General features: G+C 44.5%; 1 protein-coding gene across 1 annotated transcript; it reads left to right on the top strand.

The window, feature by feature from the left end:
* On the top strand, nucleotides 1-22,356 carry LOC132382833 (dual specificity protein phosphatase 8-like). The gene is made up of 7 exons (XM_059953282.1): nucleotides 1-117; nucleotides 6,217-6,432; nucleotides 7,791-7,920; nucleotides 9,253-9,419; nucleotides 10,933-11,092; nucleotides 17,703-17,826; nucleotides 20,649-22,356. Exons 2-7 carry the CDS (start codon nucleotides 6,223-6,225, stop codon nucleotides 21,532-21,534), a joined length of 1,677 nt encoding a protein of 558 aa, XP_059809265.1. The 5' UTR covers nucleotides 1-117; nucleotides 6,217-6,222; the 3' UTR covers nucleotides 21,535-22,356.
* Nucleotides 22,357-23,347: the final 991 nt, after the last annotated feature.

The following is a 23,347-nucleotide window of genomic DNA, read 5'->3' as shown; positions in this document are numbered from 1 at the left end:
GGGAGCATCCTTCATACACAGAACAACATTCACTCCAACAGCACCAACACCGCACATCAAAGCCACTGCTGCGGCCAAGATATTTATCTGACCAGCAATCCGAACGCAGAGCAAAAGGTGAGACTACCCTTTAAAGGAGTTTTTAAAAATTTTGCGCTGACAGGTTTTCTGTAACCGGTAAAAATCCCTATTAATCCGAGTTGTGGCTGGTCTCACTTTGTGGGCATGCAACCAGTCTATGTATATATATGTATATGCAATCTTATATAGTTATAGTTATTGTGTCCTTTATCTTTCTGAGTCTTGTTTTGTGTGCTGCATCGGATCCGGAGTAACAATTATTTCACACTGTACTGGAAATGACATTAAACAATCTCGAATCTTGAAATGCACACATAAAATTCTACTGTAGCTATTGCATGCTAATAATAAGGAGCCGATAATACACAAAAAGTGGAGGGATGCATTTTACAGGAACTGTGGGACATTACGGTGTTGTGCATTACGTCAATGTTAAATCATAATTCACAAATTGTTTTGCCTTTGTGGTCAGAGCGTTTTAAATATTTAATCGATGTTATGAAATGATGCATGTAACCTGCGCATCTTTCAGGTGTAGGAGAGGGCTGGGTTTGGAAGGATTGGCAGTGTAGTGAAACGAACAACGCGGTACAGAATATTTGCAATCCCTCGCTGCAGCCGAACGCAGGGTCTTTTATTTGCGAGTATCGCTGAAGGTGAAGCGGGGACGCGGGTTTCATCTCGGCACGGTGACAGTTGTGGATGCTGTGGCGAGAGGCTGCAGTACCAACAAGCTCGCAGAATCCTTGCTCTCCAAAGAGACCAGGTTTTGGAAACTGCCTGGAACGGGAGTTGTGTAAGGGGACAGATTAAAAGACATTCAAATTCACAGAAGGGTTCGGAAATGGTAAGTGGGTTACGTGTCGCGAGGGTGCATAAATTTAGGATAAGTACCAGTCTTTTGAAGACATTAGAAGTTCACGCATCCATGCCAACAAACAGTCTCGCCAGTGAGAGGGGGATGTGGACGCATTGTTCAGAATCAGAATCAGGTTCAACATCACTGGCACTTGTCGTTTAAATGTGTTGTTTAGCGGCAGCAGTACATCATAATAAAAAAAACCTAGAAATTACATCAATAAATATATTTTAATTAAATAAGTATTGCAAGGAGAGCAAAATAAACATTGAAGTAGTCTACCTGGGTTCATTGTCCATTCAGAAATCTGATGTCGTTGGCCAGAAAGGTTTGAGTGTGTGTCCTGTTCCACCTCCTCCTCCTTGAGAAGAGGGCATGTCCTGGAGGTGCTCCCTGAGGTGCTGGAGGTGCAAATGAGATGATAAATCGATGTCCTGATTGTCCTGGGAGGTGAACGTAAAAAAGCTCCATCAGCAGCTTCTTCTAGGATGAGCAAGGTGGGGGGAGGGATGTTCTCCCTGGTGTCCTGGCCAATATCACAAAAATAGACGCTCTGGTCATTGTCAGAGGGCTATTTTTATGGAAGTTTGCTGTGTTTAACCCTGCTGCACTGTTGCCTATAAACAGTGATTACCTTTCAGATGCGGGTTCTGTAACTGGACGGTGGCAGGGATTGTGACAGGCACTTCGAAATGTTTTGCATTTGATGAATAAAGAAACTATTGATTACAATGCACAAGAGAAGGAGAGAAGGGAAATATTAGCAGGCCTGGAGAGAGGGCAGAGAATTGTGATTGAACTGGAAATCCTAGACCAAAACAACACCTCACTGGGACAGTGCTCTAAGTGCCTTACGTTTGATGGTGAATTGCTTCAATCACATTAGTCCAGCCTAACCCATTTTGCAGATCATCAAGCAATTACAACCCTGATACTAAAACAGCGAAGGTTACAAGCACTCATCAGGTCAGGCAGCATCTGTGGAGAGGGAAGCAATATAAACATTTCAGGTCATCCATGGAGTACCACAAGATCACAAGACAAAGGAGCAGAAGTGGGCCATTCGGCCCATCGAGTCTACTGCACCACTCCACCACTAAACTATTCTCCCATCTAGTTCCAATTTCTGGCTTTTTCCCCATATCTCTTGATCCCTTGATCCCCTAATTAGATACCTATCAATCTCTTCTTTAAACCCCCTCAATGATTATACCTCAAAGAATATACTTCTTCTTAAGCCCATCACCCCTAAGTGGAGCATTGGTGACCAACAGCCCCTCGCAAGGGTCCTCTTTCCTGGGCCAATCTTTCTAGTTGCCCCCAGGTGTAGCCCACCAGAACTCCTTCCTCTCCCAGAGATTAGGTTTAAGGAGTTTCTGTTGACGTTTCTGAAGGTTTGGGTTTTTACAGGATGGGGTTGCTAGTCCCATCATCAACCCTTCTCCCTTTGCAGTTAGGCTTGGGACCGTTCATGGTGGAGTCCATCAGAGGATTGTAACCTGGTTTCTCTTTCCATTCGTCTGTGACTCTGTCAGTCTGTGAGACATGGAGCTGGTGAAAGATGGTTCTGCCAGACTGGAATGAATGTCAGCCCTGGTGTAAAGACAAAGTTTAGAAGAAAGGGGGCGGGTCTCATTGAATACTGAAAGGCCTAAGTGGATGTGAAGAGGATATTTCCTATAGTGGGGGAATCTGGGACCATAGGGCATTGACTCAGAATACAAGGACGCTCCTTGTATTCTGAGGAGCAATTTCTTTAGCCAGAGGATGGTGAATTTGTGGAATTCATTGTCATAGATGGCTGTAGAGGCCAAGTCTTTGGGTATATTTAAAGTGGAAGTTGATAGCTACTTGATTAATAAGGGTATCAAAAGTTATGGGGAAAGGGCAGGAGAATGGAGTCCAGAGGGATAATAAATCAGCCACAATGGAATGACAGAGCAGACTTGATGGGCTGAATGGCCTAAATCTGCTTCTATGTCTTATGGTCTAGATGCTGCCAAGGATTTCCACCATTCTGTGTCAAACGGCTTGTAAGAAATGCAATGCTGTGAGTGAACCCAGAGCTCTGAGCAGATAATCTCTGGAGGGGGAAGAACTTACTGGACATTAAAACCTGATGTTCATGCTCGTCATCATTGCAGAAGGGGAAGCCATGGACTGACATGTCAGAATAGGGATGGGAAGTTGAATTCAAAGAATGGCTATTGGGATATCCCACATTTAGGAACAATATGCATCTATAAATTTGCTGATTGTTGGTAGAATCTCAGATGGAGATTAGAGGGCATACTGGAACAAGACAGACCAGCTAGTTGGTGGGGTTGCAGTAACAACCGCGCACTCAACATCAGTAAGACTAAAGAGCTGCTTGTGAACTTCAGAAAGGGTAAGTCAAGGGAACATGAACCAATGCTCACAGAGGGATCGGAAGTGGTGAGAATGAGCAATTTCAAATTCCTGGGTGTCAAGATCACTGAGGATCCAACCTGGTCCCAATAAAGAGGCACGGCTGTACTTCATCAGGAATTTGAGGAGATTTGGTTTGTCACCTAAAATATTCGTAAATTTCTACAGGTGTACCATGGAGAGCATTCTGACAGGTTGCATCACTATCTGGTATGGCAGGGGTGGTGGGGAGCTATAAAGAAGCTGCAGAAAATTGTAAGGTTATTCAGATCCACCTTGGGTACTAGCCTCCGTAGTATCCAAGGCAGCTTCAAGGAATGGTGCCTCAAAAAGCCGATGTCCATTATTAAGGAATCCATCATCCAGAACATGCCCTCTTCTCACTGTTACCATCAGGAAGGAGGTACAGAAGTCTGAATGCACACACTCAGTGACTTTGCCCCCTCTGCCGTCTGATTCCTAAACGGGGACATTGAACCCACGAACACTATCTCGCTTTCTTATATTATTTCTGGTTTTGCACTATTTTTAATTTAACTATTTAAAATACATATATATACTTACTTTAATTGATTTACTTATTTTTTCTGTATAATCATGTATTGTATTGTTGCTGCTAAGTTAACAAATTTCATGACTTATGCTGGTGATATTAAATCTGATTATCATTCTGATTCTGAAATATGCAAACTGGAGTGTAGTAAACCTATAATACACGGGCTGGATTATACTTAATTCAGAACTTTCTATGCAAATTATATATCACATATAGCACAAAAGCTAAAGTACGTACATTCAAAAGCGATTTACACAGCTGAGTGTATATTAGGCCCCTCATTCCCAGGTTGGTGTACTTTATATGCAGAATAATACACTGGCTGGTATATTTTAGCCCACAGTAATATATAGTTTGAATATATTACAACACATATTGGTGTAATGATATCTGCATACTCATCTGTTCGTTTAAAGTGCTATCTACTTAAAAGATATTTACTAATTTTTCTAGAAGGAGAGCTTGGTTGAGAAGTTCATGTATCCTACCCTGGACCACAATCTTTCTTGTTCCTCTCACATTGACAGTTCCCCAGTGCTTAATTTCGCCAGAATAAGAAGGGGTTGGGGGATGGGGGACAGGAGCACAAGATGGCCAGTAATCTTATTCTGGCTTCTTTCCCCTTTTTTTCCAGTCCTGATGAAGGGTCTTGGGCCGAAACGTGGACTGTTTATTCCTCTTCATTGATGCTGAGTTCCGCCAGCATTTTGTGTGTGTTGCTCATAGCTGCAGATTCTCTTGTACCAGGGCTACATTGTCAGCAGCTAACTTTTTACTGTGTCCCCTTCAGGGACAAATATAGCCTTTCAGAAAATACAGCGGCATGGTTCCCCATGTTCAGAAAGCAGACAAGAAGAGAGAGGCATGAGCAAAACTCATCGTACCTTACACCGTCCTATCCTTAACATCAATGGACTGAGGACTGACAATGTTTCACTTAGTCAAATAGCCTTCACTTTTCTTTTTCAGTCAGGGACAGAGTTGGTTACCCTTGAGAAGATCTCCTTATTTGAGGGTCATGGTCATCTCTGAGCCAGGGAGGTGGGGTTATAGGTGCCAATCATTCAGTTTTATTTTCCCAGTTGACATGGTGAGGCTTGAGTCATTTCATTGGCCTAGAAGTTTTATGTTTAACAATATATGGCTATCCATTGGCTAGATTCGCACCTATATTCACATCAATGTGGTAACCGCATTGCCTAAGACTGCAAGGAATTGCAGAGAGGTCTGAACACAGCCCAAGCCAACATCCTCTCCATCTGTCTGCCGACACTTCCTGCTGCCTTAGGAAAGCAATCAACATAAACAAAGGTGCCCCGTGTTATACTCTCTTCTCTCCTCTCCCATTGAACGGAAGATACTACAGCCTGAGAACATGTTTCTATCCCACTGTTATCAGCCTGAGAACATGTTCCACCAGGCTCCAGGACAGTTTCCATCCCACTGTTATCAGCCTGAGAACATGTCCCACCAGGCTCCAGGACAGTTTCCATCCCACTGTTATCTGCCTGAGAACATGTCCCACCAGGCTCCAGGACAGTTTCCATCCCACTGTTATCTGCCTGAGAACATGTCCCACCAGGCTCCAGGACAGTTTCCATCCCACTGTTATCTGCCTGAGAACATGTCCCACCAGGCTCCACGACAGTTTCCATCCCACTGTTATCAGCCTGAGAACATGTCCCACCAGGCTCCACGACAGTTTCCATCCCACTGTTATCTGCCTGAGAACATGTCCCACCAGGCTCCAGGACAGTTTCCATCCCACTGTTATCAGCCTGAGAACATGTCCCACCAGGCTCCAGGACAGTTTCCATCCCACTGTTATCTGCCTGAGAACATGTCCCACCAGGCTCCAGGACAGTTTCCATCCCACTGTTATCAGCCTGAGAACATGTCCCACCAGGCTCCAGGACAGTTTCCATCCCACTGTTATCAGCCTGAGAACATGTCCCACCAGGCTGGAGGGCAGTTTCTATCCCACTGTTATCAGCCTCTTGAATGGATCTTTTATACAATAAAGATAAACTCTTAATCTTGCAATCTACCTTGTCATGATCCTTGTGTTCCATCAGCAATGCACTTGTTCTGTAAATGTAACACTCTATTTCTGCATTCCTTTATTGTTTTTCTTTTCGACCATCTCAATGTCCTTTTGTGTGGATGGCGTACAAGCTAAAGCTTTTCATTATACCTGTTTAAGTGTCCCAGTACCATTTAGGATGGATTCACAGCCCAACTCAGGAATGGGTGATGGAGAAATGAGGGGCCAACAAACATGAAGGTAACTGAGTTCTTTGTACCTTGCCAGGATCCAATGGCAGGAGACAAGCAGCCAGTGAAGGCCATCAAAGCTGATGAGCTGGCGGCCTTGCTGGAGGGCAAGATGGAGAAGGTGCTGGTCATCGACTGTCGTCCTGTAGCCGACTACAGCATCCTACACGTGCTCAATGCTGTCAATATCTGCATGTCAATGATGGCAGAGGGCAGAGAGTGGCTCATCGACCTTTTGCAGCCTCACTCACTGGTAATAATGTGCTCTTGCTGAACTCATTTCTCGTTCTCCTCACTTCCTGCAGGGGCTACCTTCTCACTGGAGGAGAGAGGTCAGAGTAAAGGGATTACTAGGTTGTTAACCACTCCGGAGTCAGACCGAACATGCCAGGGAAGTGGGACAGCCTAATGAGTCTGCACCCACCATTAACCACCCATTTAGACCAATCCCAATTTAACCTACTTTTCTATTTTCCCCACGTTCTCATCAAACCTTCCCCCCACCAAGGTTCAACCCCTCTCCACATACTAGGGGCAATTTCCAGCAGCCAATCAATCCATCGACCCACACACTTCTCAGATGTGGGAGGAAACTGACATGATCACAGGGAGGACATGAAAACTCCACTCAGCCAGCAACCAAGGTCAGCATAAAGCCCGGGTCTCTGGCACTGTGCCACTGTGCCAAGACTCTAGAAATAATCCATGGAGTGTCACTTGCGGAAATTATTTTCACAAAAATACACTCTTCCATTTGCCTTGGCTAGTTCTCTTTGTTTTAAGGAACTGGAGATGCACGTCTTGCTGTTAGGAGCAATCCAATCAAAAGTAGTGGACAATTTTTCTCCTTTCTGATTAGTTGTGAGGATATGGGACCAATTATTTGAGACGGGAAGGTCATATGATCCAACCTCCATGAATCTGCCCAGTGGTGCAGTGATTAGTACTGCTAGCTCACAGCTCCAATTTGATCCTCACCCATCTGCGTGGAGTCTGCACGTTTGTCCCAGGACAGCAGGTGTGTTCTGGTTTCCTCTCAAATCCAGAAGACTGGTGTAGGTTAACTAGCTGCCTGGTCTATAGAGTAGGTGAGTGGCCCAAGAGTCCGTGGGGTATTAATAAGCAATAAGAGGCAATCAGTTGACGGGAGCTAAGGAGGGGCAAGGGATTGAGGCAATAACTCTGGAGCCAACATAGATCCAACAGACCAAAAGGACTATTATGAAACAGCATGAATAACTTCCATTCACCTGTTGATTCCACAACCATAAACACAGGAAGTACTGCAGATGCTGGAGATCCAGAGCAACACACACAAAAGTGCTGGGGGAGCTCAGCAGGTCAGGCAGCATCTATGGAAATGAATAAACAGTTGACATTTCAGGCTCAGACCTTTCTTCAGTCCTGATGCTGCTGAGCTCCTCCAGCATTTTGTGTGTGTGGCTTCGATTTCCAGCATCTGCAAATATTCTCTTGTTTATGAAATGGGGACATACACATACTTAGAACTTTGAAATATAGAAATAAGAGGTGGGGGTTGTCTACTGAGAACAAGACATTAAGGGCAAGTTAATCAAGACTTACTTTATTATGTGATTGACCATTCTGCAGATGGAGGGACAGGAACTGGTGCTGTATGACCAAGAAGCAGAAGGTGCCCAGACTCCAGTGTCCATTGGCAACATCACCACCCTTCTCAGAGAAGTGGAGGACCACTTCAGCAATGTATATTTCCTAAAAGGTACAGGCTATGGTTTCAAGGGAAGGTCTTACCTGCTAAGCAAGCTATCAGAAATACCTTCTGCATTGCCCCCTCATCACTTAAAGAACTACAGCAGAGAAACAGGCCCTTTGGTCCATCTAGTCTGTGCCAAACTATTACTCTGCTTTGGTCCCATCATACAGCCCTCCATACCCCTCCCATCTATGTATTTATCCAAATTTCTCTTAAATTTTGAAATTGAAACCACATTCATCATTTCCACTGGCAGCTCATTCCACACTCTCACCACCCTCTGAGTGAAGAATTTCCCCCCTCATGTTCCCCTTAAACATTTCACTTTTCACCCTTAACCAAACAACTCAGTTCTCAGTGGAAAAAGTCTGCCTGCATTTACCCTGTCTCTACTCTTCACAATTTTGTATATCTCAGGCAAATCTCCCCTCTTTCTCCCAAGCTCCTGTCCTAACTTATTGAACCTTTCCCTATAATTCAGGCCCTCAAGTCCTGGCAACATCCTTATAAATTTTCTCTGCAGTCTTTCAATCTTATTGATATTTTCCAGTAGGTAGGGGATCTGAACTGCACACAGTACTCCAAATCTGGCCTCACCAATGTCTTATACAACATCAACATAACATCCCAACTCCTGCACTCAATACTCTGATTTATGAAGGCCAACATGCCAAAAGCTCTCTTTACAACCTTATCTAGTGTGATGCCACTTCCAAGGAATTACGGACCTGTATTCATAGATCCCTCTGTTCCACCATACTACTCTTTCTCCTACCCTGGTTTGTCCTCCCAAAGTGCAGCACCTCACACTTGCCTCCACTAAACTTGTTCTCACCTGACATGAGCTTGGGTACAAGTCCAAAGGTCATTCTCCAGATGGCATGGGTCAGCTGGCTATTGAGCTCTGTGTGCTTCATGCTCAGGGTTTAGTGCCTGAATAATCTGAGCAAGGAGGCATACTTATTTTCCAGTGGAGACCTCTGCTTGGTGATCAGCTCTGTGGACAATTATTGCACTGGTTTTCCACTTTGTAGTTGAAGACAATACCTGGAAAGTGGCATCATAGGTAGACAGAGAGCATTGAGGCACATTGGCCTTCGTAAATCAGAGTATTGAGTACAGGAATTGGGATGTGGTGTTGAAGTTGTATAAGACATTGGTGAATCCAAATTTGGGGTATTGTGCGCAGTTCTGGTCACCTAACTACAGGAGAGATATCAATAAGATTGAAAAAGTACAGGCAAAATTTACAAAGAATTGCTTGTTTTGTTGTAATAAAGTCACAGACACCCCTTCCACCACCCTGCCTGTAACTCTGTACTATGATTACCTTCACAGGAGGCTTTGTGGAATTTTCCTCATGCTTCCCAAGCTTATGTGAGGGGAGGTGTCCTGGCTTCCTCAGTTCAAGCCTCTCGCAGCCTTGCCTGTCCACGTGCGACGTGGGACCCACTCAGATCCTCCCGTGTTTCTACCTGGGCTCACAGAGTGACGTCCTTAACAAGGTTAGTACGTCACAGAAATCACATCAGAACCGGGGCCCAGGAGCTGAGAGAAAATGAAAATGGAAACTGGAGCATCTGGGGGATTCTTCTGAAACCTTGGCAAGAGATTGGTGAGATTCTTTGAAAGAGGCGAATATATTCCAGGCGCCTTGGACATCTTGGTGTCTTAGGTAGACAGGGCAGTGAAGAAGACATGTGAACAATGGCCTTCATCAGTCAGGGCAATGAGTATAGGAATTGGGACATTATGCAGCAGTTGTACAAGATGTGGGTGTGACCAAACCTGGAGTACTATCTACAGTTATGTTTACACTGTTATAGAAAAAAAGTCTTCAAGCAGAAAGAGTGCAAAGATTTACGTGCTGGGACTTGAGGGCCTGAGTTATAAAGAGAGGTTGAGACCTTATTATTTGGAGCATAAGAGACTGAAGGGTGATCTGACAAAAAAGTATAAAATTACGAGGGGCGTAGATAGGGTGAATGCACACAGTCTTTTCCCCAGGGAAAGTGAATCAGAAATTAGAGGATATAAGGGGAAAGATTTAAAAGGTGGTGCACACATGGAGAAAAGCTGCCAGAGGAAGTGAATCAGGCAAGTACAATGATAACATTGAAAAGACAATTGGACAGGTACATGAATAGGAAAGGGTTAGAGGGATAAGGGCCAGAGGTTGTGATCATGCTATATATATTTCAAGGCTTATCCAACAAACAAAGCTGATCTTAATTCACCTTAATCTTAAATGTAGGCAATGGGGTTATTTTAGATGAGTGGCATGGAGAATTGTGTTGACAGGCCTGATTACTTGCTGGATTACTCTCTGACTCAGGGACTAGGAATCTGCTGATCATTGGAGATCTCTCAATGAATCTCGGAGAGGGGCTATGAACAGCTGGGATGGGATGAAACTTGAAATATGGATTTCCTGGGAGTGAATGGAATCTGTTCTATTTCATTAACCTTTGGAATTACGTATCTATGTTGTATTGGATCCTTGGAAGGACAATTCTTTGGGCTTTAAGGCAACAGTGCAGTTAACTGTTCAGGAGACCACAATGCACTGTTCATTAACACGAGAAATTCTGCAGTTGCTGGAAATCCAGAGCAACGCACACAAAATGCTGGAGAATCTCAGTAATTCAGGCAGCATCTGCAGATGTGAATAAACAATTGATACTCAAGCCATCAGGTTGAAGGTTCCTCCAGCATCTTATGTGTGGTGCTCTGTTCACTGACAGATATGGGGCAGATATCGGCCATCTCAACAACCCTTTGAACTGTTGGCTGATGGGCCATTTCAGATTATATTTAAGAGCCATTGTATTGGGCAAATTTGGAAAGGATAACAGAATTTCTAAACTGCAGATGTGTACGGAAGGTAGATCAGAAGGTTTTTGAAATCTGTCAGGTCTCCTACAATAGAGTGGCAGCTCTGTGGAGTTAAGGGAGGAGGTGGGAGGAGGAGGAAATGGGTGAGTGGCATTTGGTTAGAGTGGCACTGTTTTCTTCCAGGATTTAATGGTTCAGAACAGGATCACTCACATCCTGAACGTGAGCAGCAATTGCCCGAAGCCAGCCTTCATCCCTGACAGCCACTTCCTGAGGATCCCTGTCAATGACAGCTACTGTGACAGCCTCCTCCCCTGGCTCAACAAGTCTGTGGAGTTCATAGGTAGGTCGAAGACATCAATCAGGATAAGGAGTTAAACTGGTGTGTGAGCAAGGGCATCAGCAAATGGCACCATGAATTGTCACTCCCATTCTTGCTAAACGTTGGACCCTCACGAGCTCCCTCACAAAAAGTATACCATCTGGGTAGCCTCCAAACTGATACCATCAACATCTATTTCTCTAACTTCCAGTAATTCCCCCTACTCTTTCTCTCTTTTTCCATTTCCCATTCTGGCTCCCCTCTTACCCCTTCTCTTCTCCTCAAGAGCTGCCAATCACCTTCCTCTGGTCCCCCTCCTCCTCTCCTTTCTCCCATGGTCTACAGTCCTTTCCTAATGATTCCTTCTTCTTCAGTCTCCACCCATCACCTCCCAGCTTCTTATTTCATCCCATCTCCCTCACTTACCCACTTCCCTCACCTGGTCTCATCTACTACCTGCCAGCTTGTGCTCTTTCACCTCCCCCTCACCTTCTTATTCTGCCTTATACCCCTTTCATTTCCAATCCTGATGAAAGATCTCAGCCCAAAACATCGACTGTTTATTCCTCTCCATAGGCACTGCCTGACCATAAAAGATAGGAGCAGAGTTAGGCATTGCGGCCCATCAAGTCCACTAAACCATTACATCATGGCTGATCCATTTTTCATTCTCCTGCCTTCTTCCAATAACCTTTCACGCCCTGATTAATAAAAACCCATCAACCTCTGCCTTAAGTACACCCAATGACCTGGCCTGCACAAGCATCTGTGGCAACAAGTTCCACAGATTCACAACCCTCTGGCTACAGAAGTTCCTTCTCATCTCTGTTCTAGGTGGGCATCTCTAAAGGGAAGTCCTTCTATTCTCAGACTGTGTCCTCTGGTCCCAGACTCCCCCACTACAGGAAACATCCTCTCCACATCCACTCTATCTGTGTCCTCTGGTCCTAGACTCCCCCACTACAGGAAACATCCTCTCCACATCCACTCTATCTGTGTCCTCTGGTCCTAGACTCCCCGACTACAGGAAACATCCTCTCCACATCCACTTTATCTGTGTCCTCTGGTCCTAGACTCCCCCACTATAGGAAACATCCTCTCAACATCCACTCTATCTGTGTCCTCAGGTCCTAGACTCCCCCACGACAGGAAATATCCTCTCTGCATCCACTCTATCTGTGTCCTCTGGTCCTACACTCCCCCACTATAGGAAACATCCTCTCCACATCCACTCTATCTGTGTCCTCTGGTCCTAGACTCCCCCACAACAGGAAATATCCTCTCCGCATCCACTCTCTCTGTGTCCTCTGGTCCCAGACTCCCCCACTATAGGAAACATCCTCTCCACATCCACTCTATCTGTGTCCTCTGGTCCCAGACTCCCCCACTATAGGAAACATCCTCTCCACACCAACTCTATCTGTGTCCTCTGGTCCTAGACTCCCCCACTATAGGAAACATCCTCTCCACATCCACTCTATCTGTGTCCTCTGGTCCCAGACTCCCCCACTATAGGAAACATCCTCTCCACATCCGCTCTATCTGTGTCCTCTGGTCCTAGACTCCCCCACGACAGGAAATATCCTCTCCGCATCCACTCTCGCTGTGTCCTCTGGTCCCAGACTCCCCCACTATAGGAAACATCCTCTCCACATCCACTCTATCTGTGTCCTCTGGTCCCAGACTCCCCCACTATAGGAAACATCCTCTCCACACCAACTCTATCTGTGTCCTCTGGTCCCAGACTCCCCCACTATAGGAAACATCCTCTCCACATCCGCTCTATCTGTGTCCTCTGGTCCTAGACTCCCCCACGACAGGAAATATCCTCTCCGCATCCACTCTCTCTGTGTCCTCTGGTCCCAGACTCCCCCACTGCAGGAAACATCCTCTCCACATCCACTCTATCTGTGTCCTCTGGTCCTAGACTCCCCCACTATAGGAAACATCCTCTCCACACCCACTCTATCTGTGTCCTCTGGTCCCAGACTCCCCCACTATAGGAAACATCCTCTCCACATCCACTCTATCTGTGTCCTCTGGTCCCAGACTCCCCCACTATAGGAAACATCCTCTCCACACCAACTCTATCTGTGTCCTCTGGTCCTAGACTCCCCCACTACAGGAAACATCCTCTCCATATTCACCCTATCTAGGCCTTTCAACATCGATAGGTTTCAGTGAGATCCCCCTCATTCTTATAAATTTCAGCGAATACAGGTCCAGAGCCATCAAATGTTCCTCATACGATAAGCCTTTCATTTCTGGATTCCCCCTTGTGAACCTTTTCTGAACCCTTTCCATTGTCAGCATCTCCAAGGTAAGGGGCCAAAAACTGCTGACAATAGTCCAAGTGAGGTCTCACCAGTGCCTTAAAAGCTTCAGGCATCACATCCTTGCGTTTCTGTTCTAGTCCTCACAAAATGAACGCTAATGTGTATTTGCCTTCCTCACCACTGACTCAACCTGCAAGCTCACCTTTAGGGAATTCTGCATGAGGACTCCCAAGTCCTTTTGCACCCCAGATTTTTGAATTTTTTTGCAATTTTAGCAAATAGGTTATGCTTTTGTTCTTCCTACCAAAGTGCATGAGCATTAATTTCCCAGCACTGTATTTTATCTAAGCTTTTTGCTTATTCTCCTAATCTGTCTGAGTGTCTCTGCTTCCTCAACACTCCATGCCCCTCCACCTATCTTCATATCATCTGCAAACATGGCCACAAATTCATCAATTTCATCATCCAAATCATTGACATGTAACGTAAAAAAAAAGCAATCACAACAAGCCCTGTAGAACATCACCAGTCACTGGTGGCCAACCAGAAAAGGCTCCCTTTATCCCTACTCTTTGCCTCCTGCCAATCAACCAATGCTTTATCCATGCTAGTATCTTTCCTGTAATATCATGATCTCTTAGCTTGTTGAGCAGTGCCATGTGTGGCACCTTGTCAAAGGCCTTCTGAAAACCCAAGTACTCAACATCCACTGATTCTCCTTTGTCTGTCCTGCTTGTTATTTCATCAAAGAATTCCAACAGATTTGTCAGGCAAGACTTCCACTTAAGGAAACCATGCTGATTTTGGCCTATTTTATCATGAGCCTCCAAGTACCCTGAGACCTCACTCTTAACTATCTACTCCAACATCTTCCCAATCACTGAGGTCAGGCTAACTGGCTTATAATTTCCTTTCTTCTGCCTCCCTCCCTTCATGAAGAGTGGAGTGACATTTTCAATCTTCCATTCTTTCGGAACTATGCCAGAATCTAGTGATTCTTGAAAGATCACCACAACTGCCTCTGCAATCTCTTTACCTACCTTTTTCAGAATGCTGGGGTGTACACCATCTGGTGCGGGTGATTTATTAGACTTCCAAGCCTAATAATGGTAATTGCATAGTGAAGACAGATGCAAAATATTTATTTAGTTCACCTTTGTTCCTTATTACTACTGCTCCAGCATTATTTCCCAGTGGTTCAATATCTACTATCGCCTCTCTTTTACTCTTTATATATCTTTTAAAACATTCGGTTATCTCTTTGATATTATTGGCTAGCTAACCTTTATATTTCATCTTTTCCCTCCTTATAACTTCTTTAAAAAATGTTTTTTAATTGATATTTTTATGCATTTTCTACAACACTACAAAAAAAAACCCAAGAACGAAATAGGAAATTAATACAGTGCAAGATAAACATACAATGGTAATATAATACAGAATATGATCATTGAAAAAGCACCCAAATTGAAGTCATGTAAAGTTAGTATCCACCCCCACCCCCACAAGAAAAAAGACTCCAGACCAACCACAGCAAAATGTAGGAAATATAAATCAGAACATTCAAACCCCCAAAACTGTAAATACAATTAAAAACAGAAGATAATAATGCCTACTACCAAAAAAAAAGCTGAAAGCAAGGGACTGAAAAAGAAATTTAGTCAAAAGGAAAGTTATGAAAATACTCAATAAAAGGTCCCAGACCTTATGAAACTTTATGTCCGAATTAAGAATTGAGTAATGAATTTTTTCAAGGTCTAAACAGGACATAATATCGTTAAGCCATTGAGCGTGTGTGAGCGGGGCAACATCTCTCCATCTAAGAAGAATTAGATGTCTGGCCAGGAGAGAAGCAAAAGTTAATATTCGACGTTTAGTCAAACTCAGACGTATATCTGTCTCAACCAAGAAACCAAAAAGAGCAATTAAAGGGTTAGGTTCTAAGCGGTGATTCAGAATACAGGATAAAGTTAAGAAAACATCCTTCCAAAATTTCTCTAGACTAGGACAGGTCCAGTACATATAAATGAGAGAAGCCTTGCCACTTTTGCATTTATCACAAAGAGGACTAATATTAGGATAAAATCGAGATAATTTAGATTTGGACATATGAGCCCTACGAACAATCTTAAACTGTAAAAGACAGTGGCGAGCATAAAGAGAAGTTGAGTTAACCAACTTGAGAATTGAGTTCCAAACCTCATCAGATAAAGGGATATTTAAGTCATGCTCCCAAGCCATTCTGATTGTATCCAAAGGATACTAATTTATCACGAATAAAAGATATTCATTAATCCTTTATTACCCAACTTCCCTGAGATGCCCGAGAAAAATGCTATGGACTTGTTTCTTTCTATTAATCCATTGTGTAAAGGTTTAATATCTTTTATTTGTGATAACTTTTTAGTGGCTTTTGTTGGTTTTCAAAAGCTTCCCAATCTAACTTCCCGTTCATTTTTGCTCTATTGTATTTCCTCTCTTTTGCTTTATGTTGGCTTTAATTTCCCTTGTCAGCCTTGGTTATGTCATCCTGTCTTTAGAATCCTTTTTCTTTGAGATGTCCCTGTCCTGCACCTTCCAAATCCCTCCCAGAAATTCCAACCATTGCTGCTCTGCTGTCATCCCTGCTAGTGTCCCGTTCCAATCAACTTTAGTAGGTTCCTCTCTCGTGCCTCTGTAATTCCCCTTATTCCACTGTAACACTGATTCATCTGACTTTAGCTTCTCCCTCTCAAATTGTGGGTTGAAGTTAATCATATTATGATAGACTTGTGGAATGAGCTTCCAGTAGAAGTGGTAGAGGCAGGTTCGGTATTGTCATTTAAAGTAAAACTGGATAGGTATATGGACAGGAAAGGAATGGAGGGTTATGGGCTGAGTGCGGGCCACTGAGACTAGGTGAGTGTAAGTGTCAGCACGGACTAGAAGGGCTGAGGTGACCTGTTTCTGTGCTGTAGTTGTTATATGGTTATATTATATCACTGATTCTTTCCCAAGCGTTCCTTTACAAAAAGCCATCTAGTAGGTATTCTACATCTTCCAAACCTATGTCACCTCTCTCTAAGAAATAGTTACTAACTGAGCCATCCTACCCCCTCTACCTGTCTTTTCAATACAATGTGTATCCTTAGATGTTAAGCTTCCAACTATGATCTTCTTTCAGCCACAACTCGGTGATGCAAACAACGTCGTACCTGCCAATCTCTAACAGTGCTACAAGATCATCTACATTATTCTGTGTACTGCATGCATCCAGCTATAACACCTTCAGCCCTGTATTTGTCACCCTTTTCAATTCTGTCTCCATGTTAAACTTCAACTACAATTTTGCCCTATCACCTGTCTGTTCTTCCTGACAGTCTTACTAATCACTGTATCTATGTGCACACCAACTGCTGTATCCTCAGCCCTATTACTCTGGTTCCCATAGTCCTGCCAAATTAGTTGAAACCCTCCCCAACTGATGCACCATCAATAACTCTCCGAGACGTGAGGCAAGATAAAGGTTCTTATTGGCTGGAAGAAAGAACAAGCAGCAATTGACCACCACACTACATCCTGGAGACTGAGACCGGGGCTCAGGCTCCAATTGTCTTTATACCAGGGTCTGTGGGAGGAGCCACAGGAGCAGTCAGCGGAGGGCGTGTCCAGACTGGTATATGTAGTTCACCACACCAACAGCTCTAGTGAACCTGTCCTCAAGGATATTTGTCCCCTTCAGGTTCGGGTGTAACCTGACCCGCTGAGATCCTCCAGCATTTTGCGTGTGTTGCTCACTAAAAGTGTGCTCTTTATTTGTTTGTTCATGGACATTGTCCATCCTTAAATTCCCTTGAACCGAGGAGGCAGCTGAGATTCAACCACACTGAAAGTTCTGTGGGCAAAAATGCCGTGTTAATGACAGAGGCCGCAGGAGAATGGCCAGACTGGTTCAAGCTGACTGGAAGGCAACAGTAACTCAAATAAACACACAGTACAGAAGAGCATCTGAACTCACAACACATCAAACCTTGAGGTGATTACAGCAGCAGAAGACCGCAAACATACACTCAGTCATCACTTTATTAGATATAGGAGGTTCATAATATAGCCAGAGTATACAGTTCTAGGATTTGAACTCACGTCTCTAGACTAATAGTCCAGACCTTCAGCTGTTAAGTCAAACTGCCAGGGTATGTATGATATGGAGCCACTGCCACGCACTGTAGCATAGTGGGTATCACCTCACTTTACTGGCTGTATGATTGGGGTTCAATTCCTGTGCTCTGTTAGGAGTTTGTACAGTTCCCTCTGGGTGCTGTGGTTTCTCCTCATTTTTCACTGCTGACCTGTTGTGTGTTATTTACTTTACACAGACACAGTGCGCTCCATGCAGTGCCGAGTCTTGGTTCACTGCCTGGCTGGGATCTCAAGGTCTGCAGCGATCGCAATCGCTTATGTCATGAGGACAATGGACCTCTCCCTGGATGATGCCTACAGGTATGAACGGGGTGAAACACCTTATGCGGCTCATGGGAATTGGCCAACAGGCTTGAGGAACACAATCCATTCTGCATCAGGTTCTTCCTGCAGAGCTGGGGGATAGAGATGAGATTGCATATATCACATCTTCTCTGCAATCGTCACCTTGTCATGGTGGAGATCCCGAGAGTGATGCGGCCTGGTAGTCTGTGACTATTGGAGTCCCACAAGGATTAATGCTGAGTCTTGTTGTTTGTCGTTTATATCAACGATCTGGATGATAATGTGGTCAACTGGATCAGCAAATTTATAGATAACACCAAGATTGAGGGTGAAGTTGGCCAGCTGGAAAAATGGCAGATAGAACTTAATGCAGACAAGTGTGAGGTGTTGCATTTCAGTAGGACCGACCGCGGCAGGTCTTACATGGTGAGTGGCAGGGAACTGAGGAGTGTGGTAGAACAAAGGGATTTGGGAATACACATCCATAATGCATCAAAAGTGGTGCCACAAGTAGATAGGATCATAAAGAAAGCTTTTGGTACATTGGCCTTTATAAATCAAAGTACTGAGTACAGGAGATGGGATGTTATGTTGAAGCTGTATAAGACATTGGTGAGACCTAACTTAGAGTTTTGTGTGCAGTTTTGGTCACCTACATACAGGGAAAATGTAAACAAGGTTGAAAGAGTACAGAGAAGATTTACAAGGATGATACTGGGACTGGTGGACCTGAGTTTTAAGGAAAGATTGAATAGGTTAGGAATTTTGGAATGTAGAAGATTGAGGTGAGATTTGACAAATCATCAAGGGAAAAGATAGGGTAAATGCAAGCAGGCTTTTTCCACTGAGGTTGTGTGCGACTACAATTAGAGGTCACGGGTTAAGGGTGAAAGTTGAAAAGTTTATAGGGAACATAAGGAGAACCTTCTTCACTCAGAGGGTGGTGAGAGTGTGGAACAAGCTACCAGCATAATTGCTGCATGCCAGTTCTATTTCAACATTTAAGCAGTTTGGATAGGTACATGGAGGTAGGGGTTTGGAGGGCTATAATCCTGGTGCAAGTCGATGGGACCAAGCAGTTTAAATGATTCAGCATGGACTAGATGGACCAAAGGGCCTGTTTCTGTGCAGTATTTTTCCACGGCTCTATGGCTCCTAATAAAATACAGCTGCTGTTTTGCCTTGTTTGTAATGGCATCAATATGTTGGACCTAGGATAAGTCTCAACATATACTAAGCCATAATCTGCCTTTTATGTTGCCTCCATAAAAGCTGCCATAAAAGATGGTAAGATGCCAAATTTCTTCAGCGTCCTGAAGAAATAGAAAGGTTGGTAAACTTTTTTGGCCATGGCATCTGTATGATTGGACTAGAACAAGCTACTGGTGATGTTCACTCACAGGGATGAGAAGTTCTCAACCCTCTCATCCTCAGCTGATGTAGGCAGGGGCATGTGATTTGCCCCACCCCTTATGGGAGTCAATAACCAGCTCTTTAGTTTTTCTGACATTCGGTTCTCTATCTCCATCCTGTACTCTATCTCAGTGCTATTTGAGAAGTGGTCCACTATGGTGGTGTCATCTGTCAACTTATAGAGGGAGTTTGGGCAGAATTTAGCCACACATTCATGAGTGTGCAGTGGGTAGAGCAGGGGGGTGAGAATGCAGCCTCGCAGGGCACCAGGGTTGAGGATAATCATGATGGGGTTGTCCTCAGTTGTAAATTGGCTGCTGTAATTGACCCCTGGTGTGGGGGGGGGGGGTGGTTGAGTTGGGTGGGGAAATTCAGGAGATGTTTATTGGCATGCATGGGTAAGAGTGGCAATGACTGAGCTAGAACTTTTCTCTTCGGATTGAAGGAGGATAGAACATAGAACATAGAATAGTACAGCACATTACAGGCCCTTCAGCCCACAATGTTGTGCCGACCCTTAAACCCTGCCTCCCATATAACCCCTCACCTTAAATTCCTCCATATACCTGTCTAGTAGTCTCTTAAATTTCACTAGTGTATCTGCCTCCACCACTGACTCAGGCAGTGCATTCCACACACCAACTGCTCTCTGAGTGAAAAACCTTCCTCTAATATCCCCCTTGAACATCCCACCCCTTACCTTAAAGCCATGTCCTCTTGTACTGAGTAGTGGTGCCCTGGGGAAGAGGTGCTGGCTGTCCACTCTGACTATTCCTCTTAATATCTTGTATACCTCTATCATGTTACCTTTTATCCTCCTCTCCAAAGCTTAAAGCCCTAGCTCCCTTAATCTCTGATCATAATCCATACACTCTAAACCAGGCAGCATCCTGGTAAATCTCCTCTGTACCCTTTCCAATGATTTCAGTCCTGACGAAGGGTCTTGGCCCGAAACATCGACAGTGCTTCTCCTTATAGATGCTGCTTGGCCTGCTGTGTTCACCAGCATTTTGTGTGACTTTTTTCCAGGGCGTAAATGGCTAATACAAGGGAGCATCATTTTAAAGTGATTAGAGGAGCTTATAAGGGGGATGTCAGAAATAAATTATTTACACAGAGATTGATGAGTGCACGGGCACTCTGCCAGGAGTGGTGGTAGAGGTCGACGCATTTGAACCATTTAAGAAATTCTTAGATAGACACATGGATGAAAGGAAAGTGGAGGGCAATATAGAGGGAAGGATTAGATTAGGATCTTAGAGTAGGTTAAAAGATCAGCACAATATTTTTGGGCCAAAGGGCCTATACTGTAATGTTCTATGTTCCATGTTCTATTAGCTTAATTGGTTGGTTAGCCTTGAAAAAGAAATACAAAATATAAAATAATTGCCTTGCGTAGATTGATAGTATTCTGCCTCTTGTAGGTATGTGAAGGACCGAAGGCCCACCATCTCTCCAAACTTCAACTTCTTGGGGCAGCTGGTGGAGTATGAGAAAACCATCCAAGTTCAAGGTTCTGCCTACGTGGATAATGGTGTCCTCCTTCCTGGCGATGCCTTGGGAAACATTGGAACCCCTAAGCCTGACACCAGCGAGGAGCCAACTGATGAAAGTCCAATGTTTGCCTCTCAGCTTTCCACCCAAAACGTTGCAGACCAATGCACAGCTCACCCAGACAATGACACAAGCAACCATTCCGAGAAATCTGGGGAGGGCACCCCCAAGATGGCGGCTTTGCACCTAGGGCTTACCAACCTCCGACTCTCACCAGAGCGCGCAGCACAAGCAACCTGCATGAAGCGGTCCTTCTCGTTGGATGTGAAGTCTGCCTACCCTCCAAGCCCACCTGTCAGCTGCTTCCAGACCCCAGAGAGAGGCACCGTCCCGAAACTGCTCGGTCTAGGGAGCAAGCTGGCAGCCGGCGCCTTCAACCCCTTCACCCTGCTGTTCGGGAATGTCAGGAAAGCCCGCGGAAAAGAAGTCACGCGGACGCTCAAGCCTCAGCAGAAATGTGGCAGTCTCCAAGCACCTCCTCTGCCCACCAGCCTTGACCAAGGACTGACTCAGCCATCTTGCCTGGTACACAAGAAAGATGGTGGTTCAGATACTTCCAGAAGGCGACTGCCTCTGACCTTGCCCATTCCCAAGCAGGCAAGCTCATCCCTTCTCAACTGCAGCTCATGCCTAATTACTGTGCACGCAAAGAGGACAGAGTTATCGTTGTTCGATCACCCTTACAGCGATCCCATTAAATCTGGCCACGTCACGGGGAATGCAGCCCTCTACACTGAAAACATGGTGAAATCATAATGCCACCTAACAAATGGACAAATTCAACTCATACTGAAATCCATCCAAACTGGGTGTGCTCCTCTTAAGAGGAAGATCAAAGAGGTCAAAGAGCTGTCGTCTGACCTTTCACCTGCCTCACTTTGTTGACTTTGCTGTTGGTTACGGGCTCCCCAGACCACACTGAGTTGACTTTCAGTCAAATCCCACTGGAAGCAACGTTATGCTGGAGCACAGTTACATGAAGAAGATGGTGTGCACCTCCATAACATGCAGGAACTCGGTGAACATGCCTGAAGGCTGGAGATCCTCATTTCTTTTGTTGGTCAAATTTAAAACTTGAAATTTGAGAATTTTTGGAATTAGGATCAAAAATTCTTGGGGGAAAAATGGGCTCAAAGTTCTTTTGAAAAAGAGCTTAAGGCTAAAACTATTTCCGGGTATATGCTGATACAGAATCGCAGTAATCCAATTCTATTCAGGCCTCCAATGTTGGTGGCCATTAATAGTGAAGGTTTCTGGACTTTAGTTATACTGCATGAAAGGCAGCAATGCCCGCACTGCTGAGGTGACTGGATGTTATTTTTGGAACTAAAATGGACAGCAGTGGATCACTGAAATAGATAGAAACTTTGAGTTTTCGACAATACTCTGTGTGTGTATTGAGTGGAATTATGTATTGCACAGTGAAGCACGATTTGCACTGCACTCTCTCTGGAAGCTAAATGAAGAGACTGATATGCTACTTTGTACATGTTTTTGAAGGGGTGAATGGCCCCTGTAGGATTCTTTTGTCTTTATACAGGGGAAGTGGGTGGGTGGAGGGCTGTGTATCGAGAGGAAGCCATGAACAGTATGTGTTAGTTCAGAGTGGTTGTCTTATTTGATTGAGTGTTAGGTTAGATTTCTTGCTCCATGTTCTCAAAGGGTTAAATAGATCTGTGTCTGAAGAGAGTTCATATTTTTCTTACCGACTCCCAAATGAAAGTTGATGGGGGAGGTTTAAGCCGCCAAATTCTTCTGGTGGTAGGACAAGGTCCAAGTCTGAAATATTTATGGTGAGGCCTGTTGATTTATTTGTATCGGTTCATGGGATGTGGAAATGACCGTCAAAGCCAACATTTGCTATGCATCCCTGTGGCTTGCTGGGCTATTTCAGAGGTACAGTTAAGATCCGATTCTGTTGGCAGGTCTGGAGTCACACACAGGCCACAGCACAGAAGGACAGCGGAATAACTCTTCTAAGATTTACCCTGTGGACAAAGTTCTACCCACATCTGTGTCAGTACCTCTCCCGTTTGTCTGTACCTTGAGTGAATGGTGACTTGTGGCCCATAGGATCAAGACATGTACTAGAACGCACCACTTACGGAAAAGCCCAATGTGTCAACGTTGGGCTGGATTTCTATGACAAGGGTTTTCTTGTGGTGTCCAACGAGATCAAGAAGATATACACTTATTTTGACATCTTGCTACCTTAAGTGGCCAATCTCAAGATCAGGTGGACTGTGATAGGAAACCAGAGCACCCGGAGGAAACGCATGCACTCACAGGGAGAAGATACAATCTCCCCGCAGGTCGTGGCAGGAATTGAACCCAGGCTGCTGCTGCTGATATAATAGTATTACACTACCATGCCACCCCTAGAAGTTGAGAGACCCAGGCGCCATAAATCCTTTTCATAATGAGAAATAGCTTTTGTATCCATTTCTGAGCAAGTCTCTTAAACCATTTCCGTTAAACAGTCCGAGCATTTAATTTGTTTTAGTCTCGAAGGGTATCTGGAATTTTAATGTTATGATCACTTTTCTCTACTTTCCTGCAGCCTGGAATG

This window comes from Hypanus sabinus, chromosome 29 (genome assembly GCF_030144855.1).
Source record: "Hypanus sabinus isolate sHypSab1 chromosome 29, sHypSab1.hap1, whole genome shotgun sequence".
Taxonomy (NCBI): domain Eukaryota; kingdom Metazoa; phylum Chordata; class Chondrichthyes; order Myliobatiformes; family Dasyatidae; genus Hypanus; species Hypanus sabinus.
Note: the sequence above shows the minus strand (reverse complement) of the source record. Positions and strands in the feature narration are given on the sequence as shown.

Bases quoted from the DNA above. Each gene is read 5' to 3' on its own strand.
- LOC132382833 (XM_059953282.1), top strand. From the start codon at position 6,223: ATGGCAGGAGACAAGCAGCCAGTGAAGGCCATCAAAGCTGATGAGCTG. The intron at 9,420-10,932 runs GTTAGTACGTCA...GTTTTCTTCCAG, and splicing joins AGAGTGACGTCCTTAACAAG to GATTTAATGGTTCAGAACAG. The intron at 17,827-20,648 runs GTATGAACGGGG...TGCCTCTTGTAG, and splicing joins TCCCTGGATGATGCCTACAG to GTATGTGAAGGACCGAAGGC.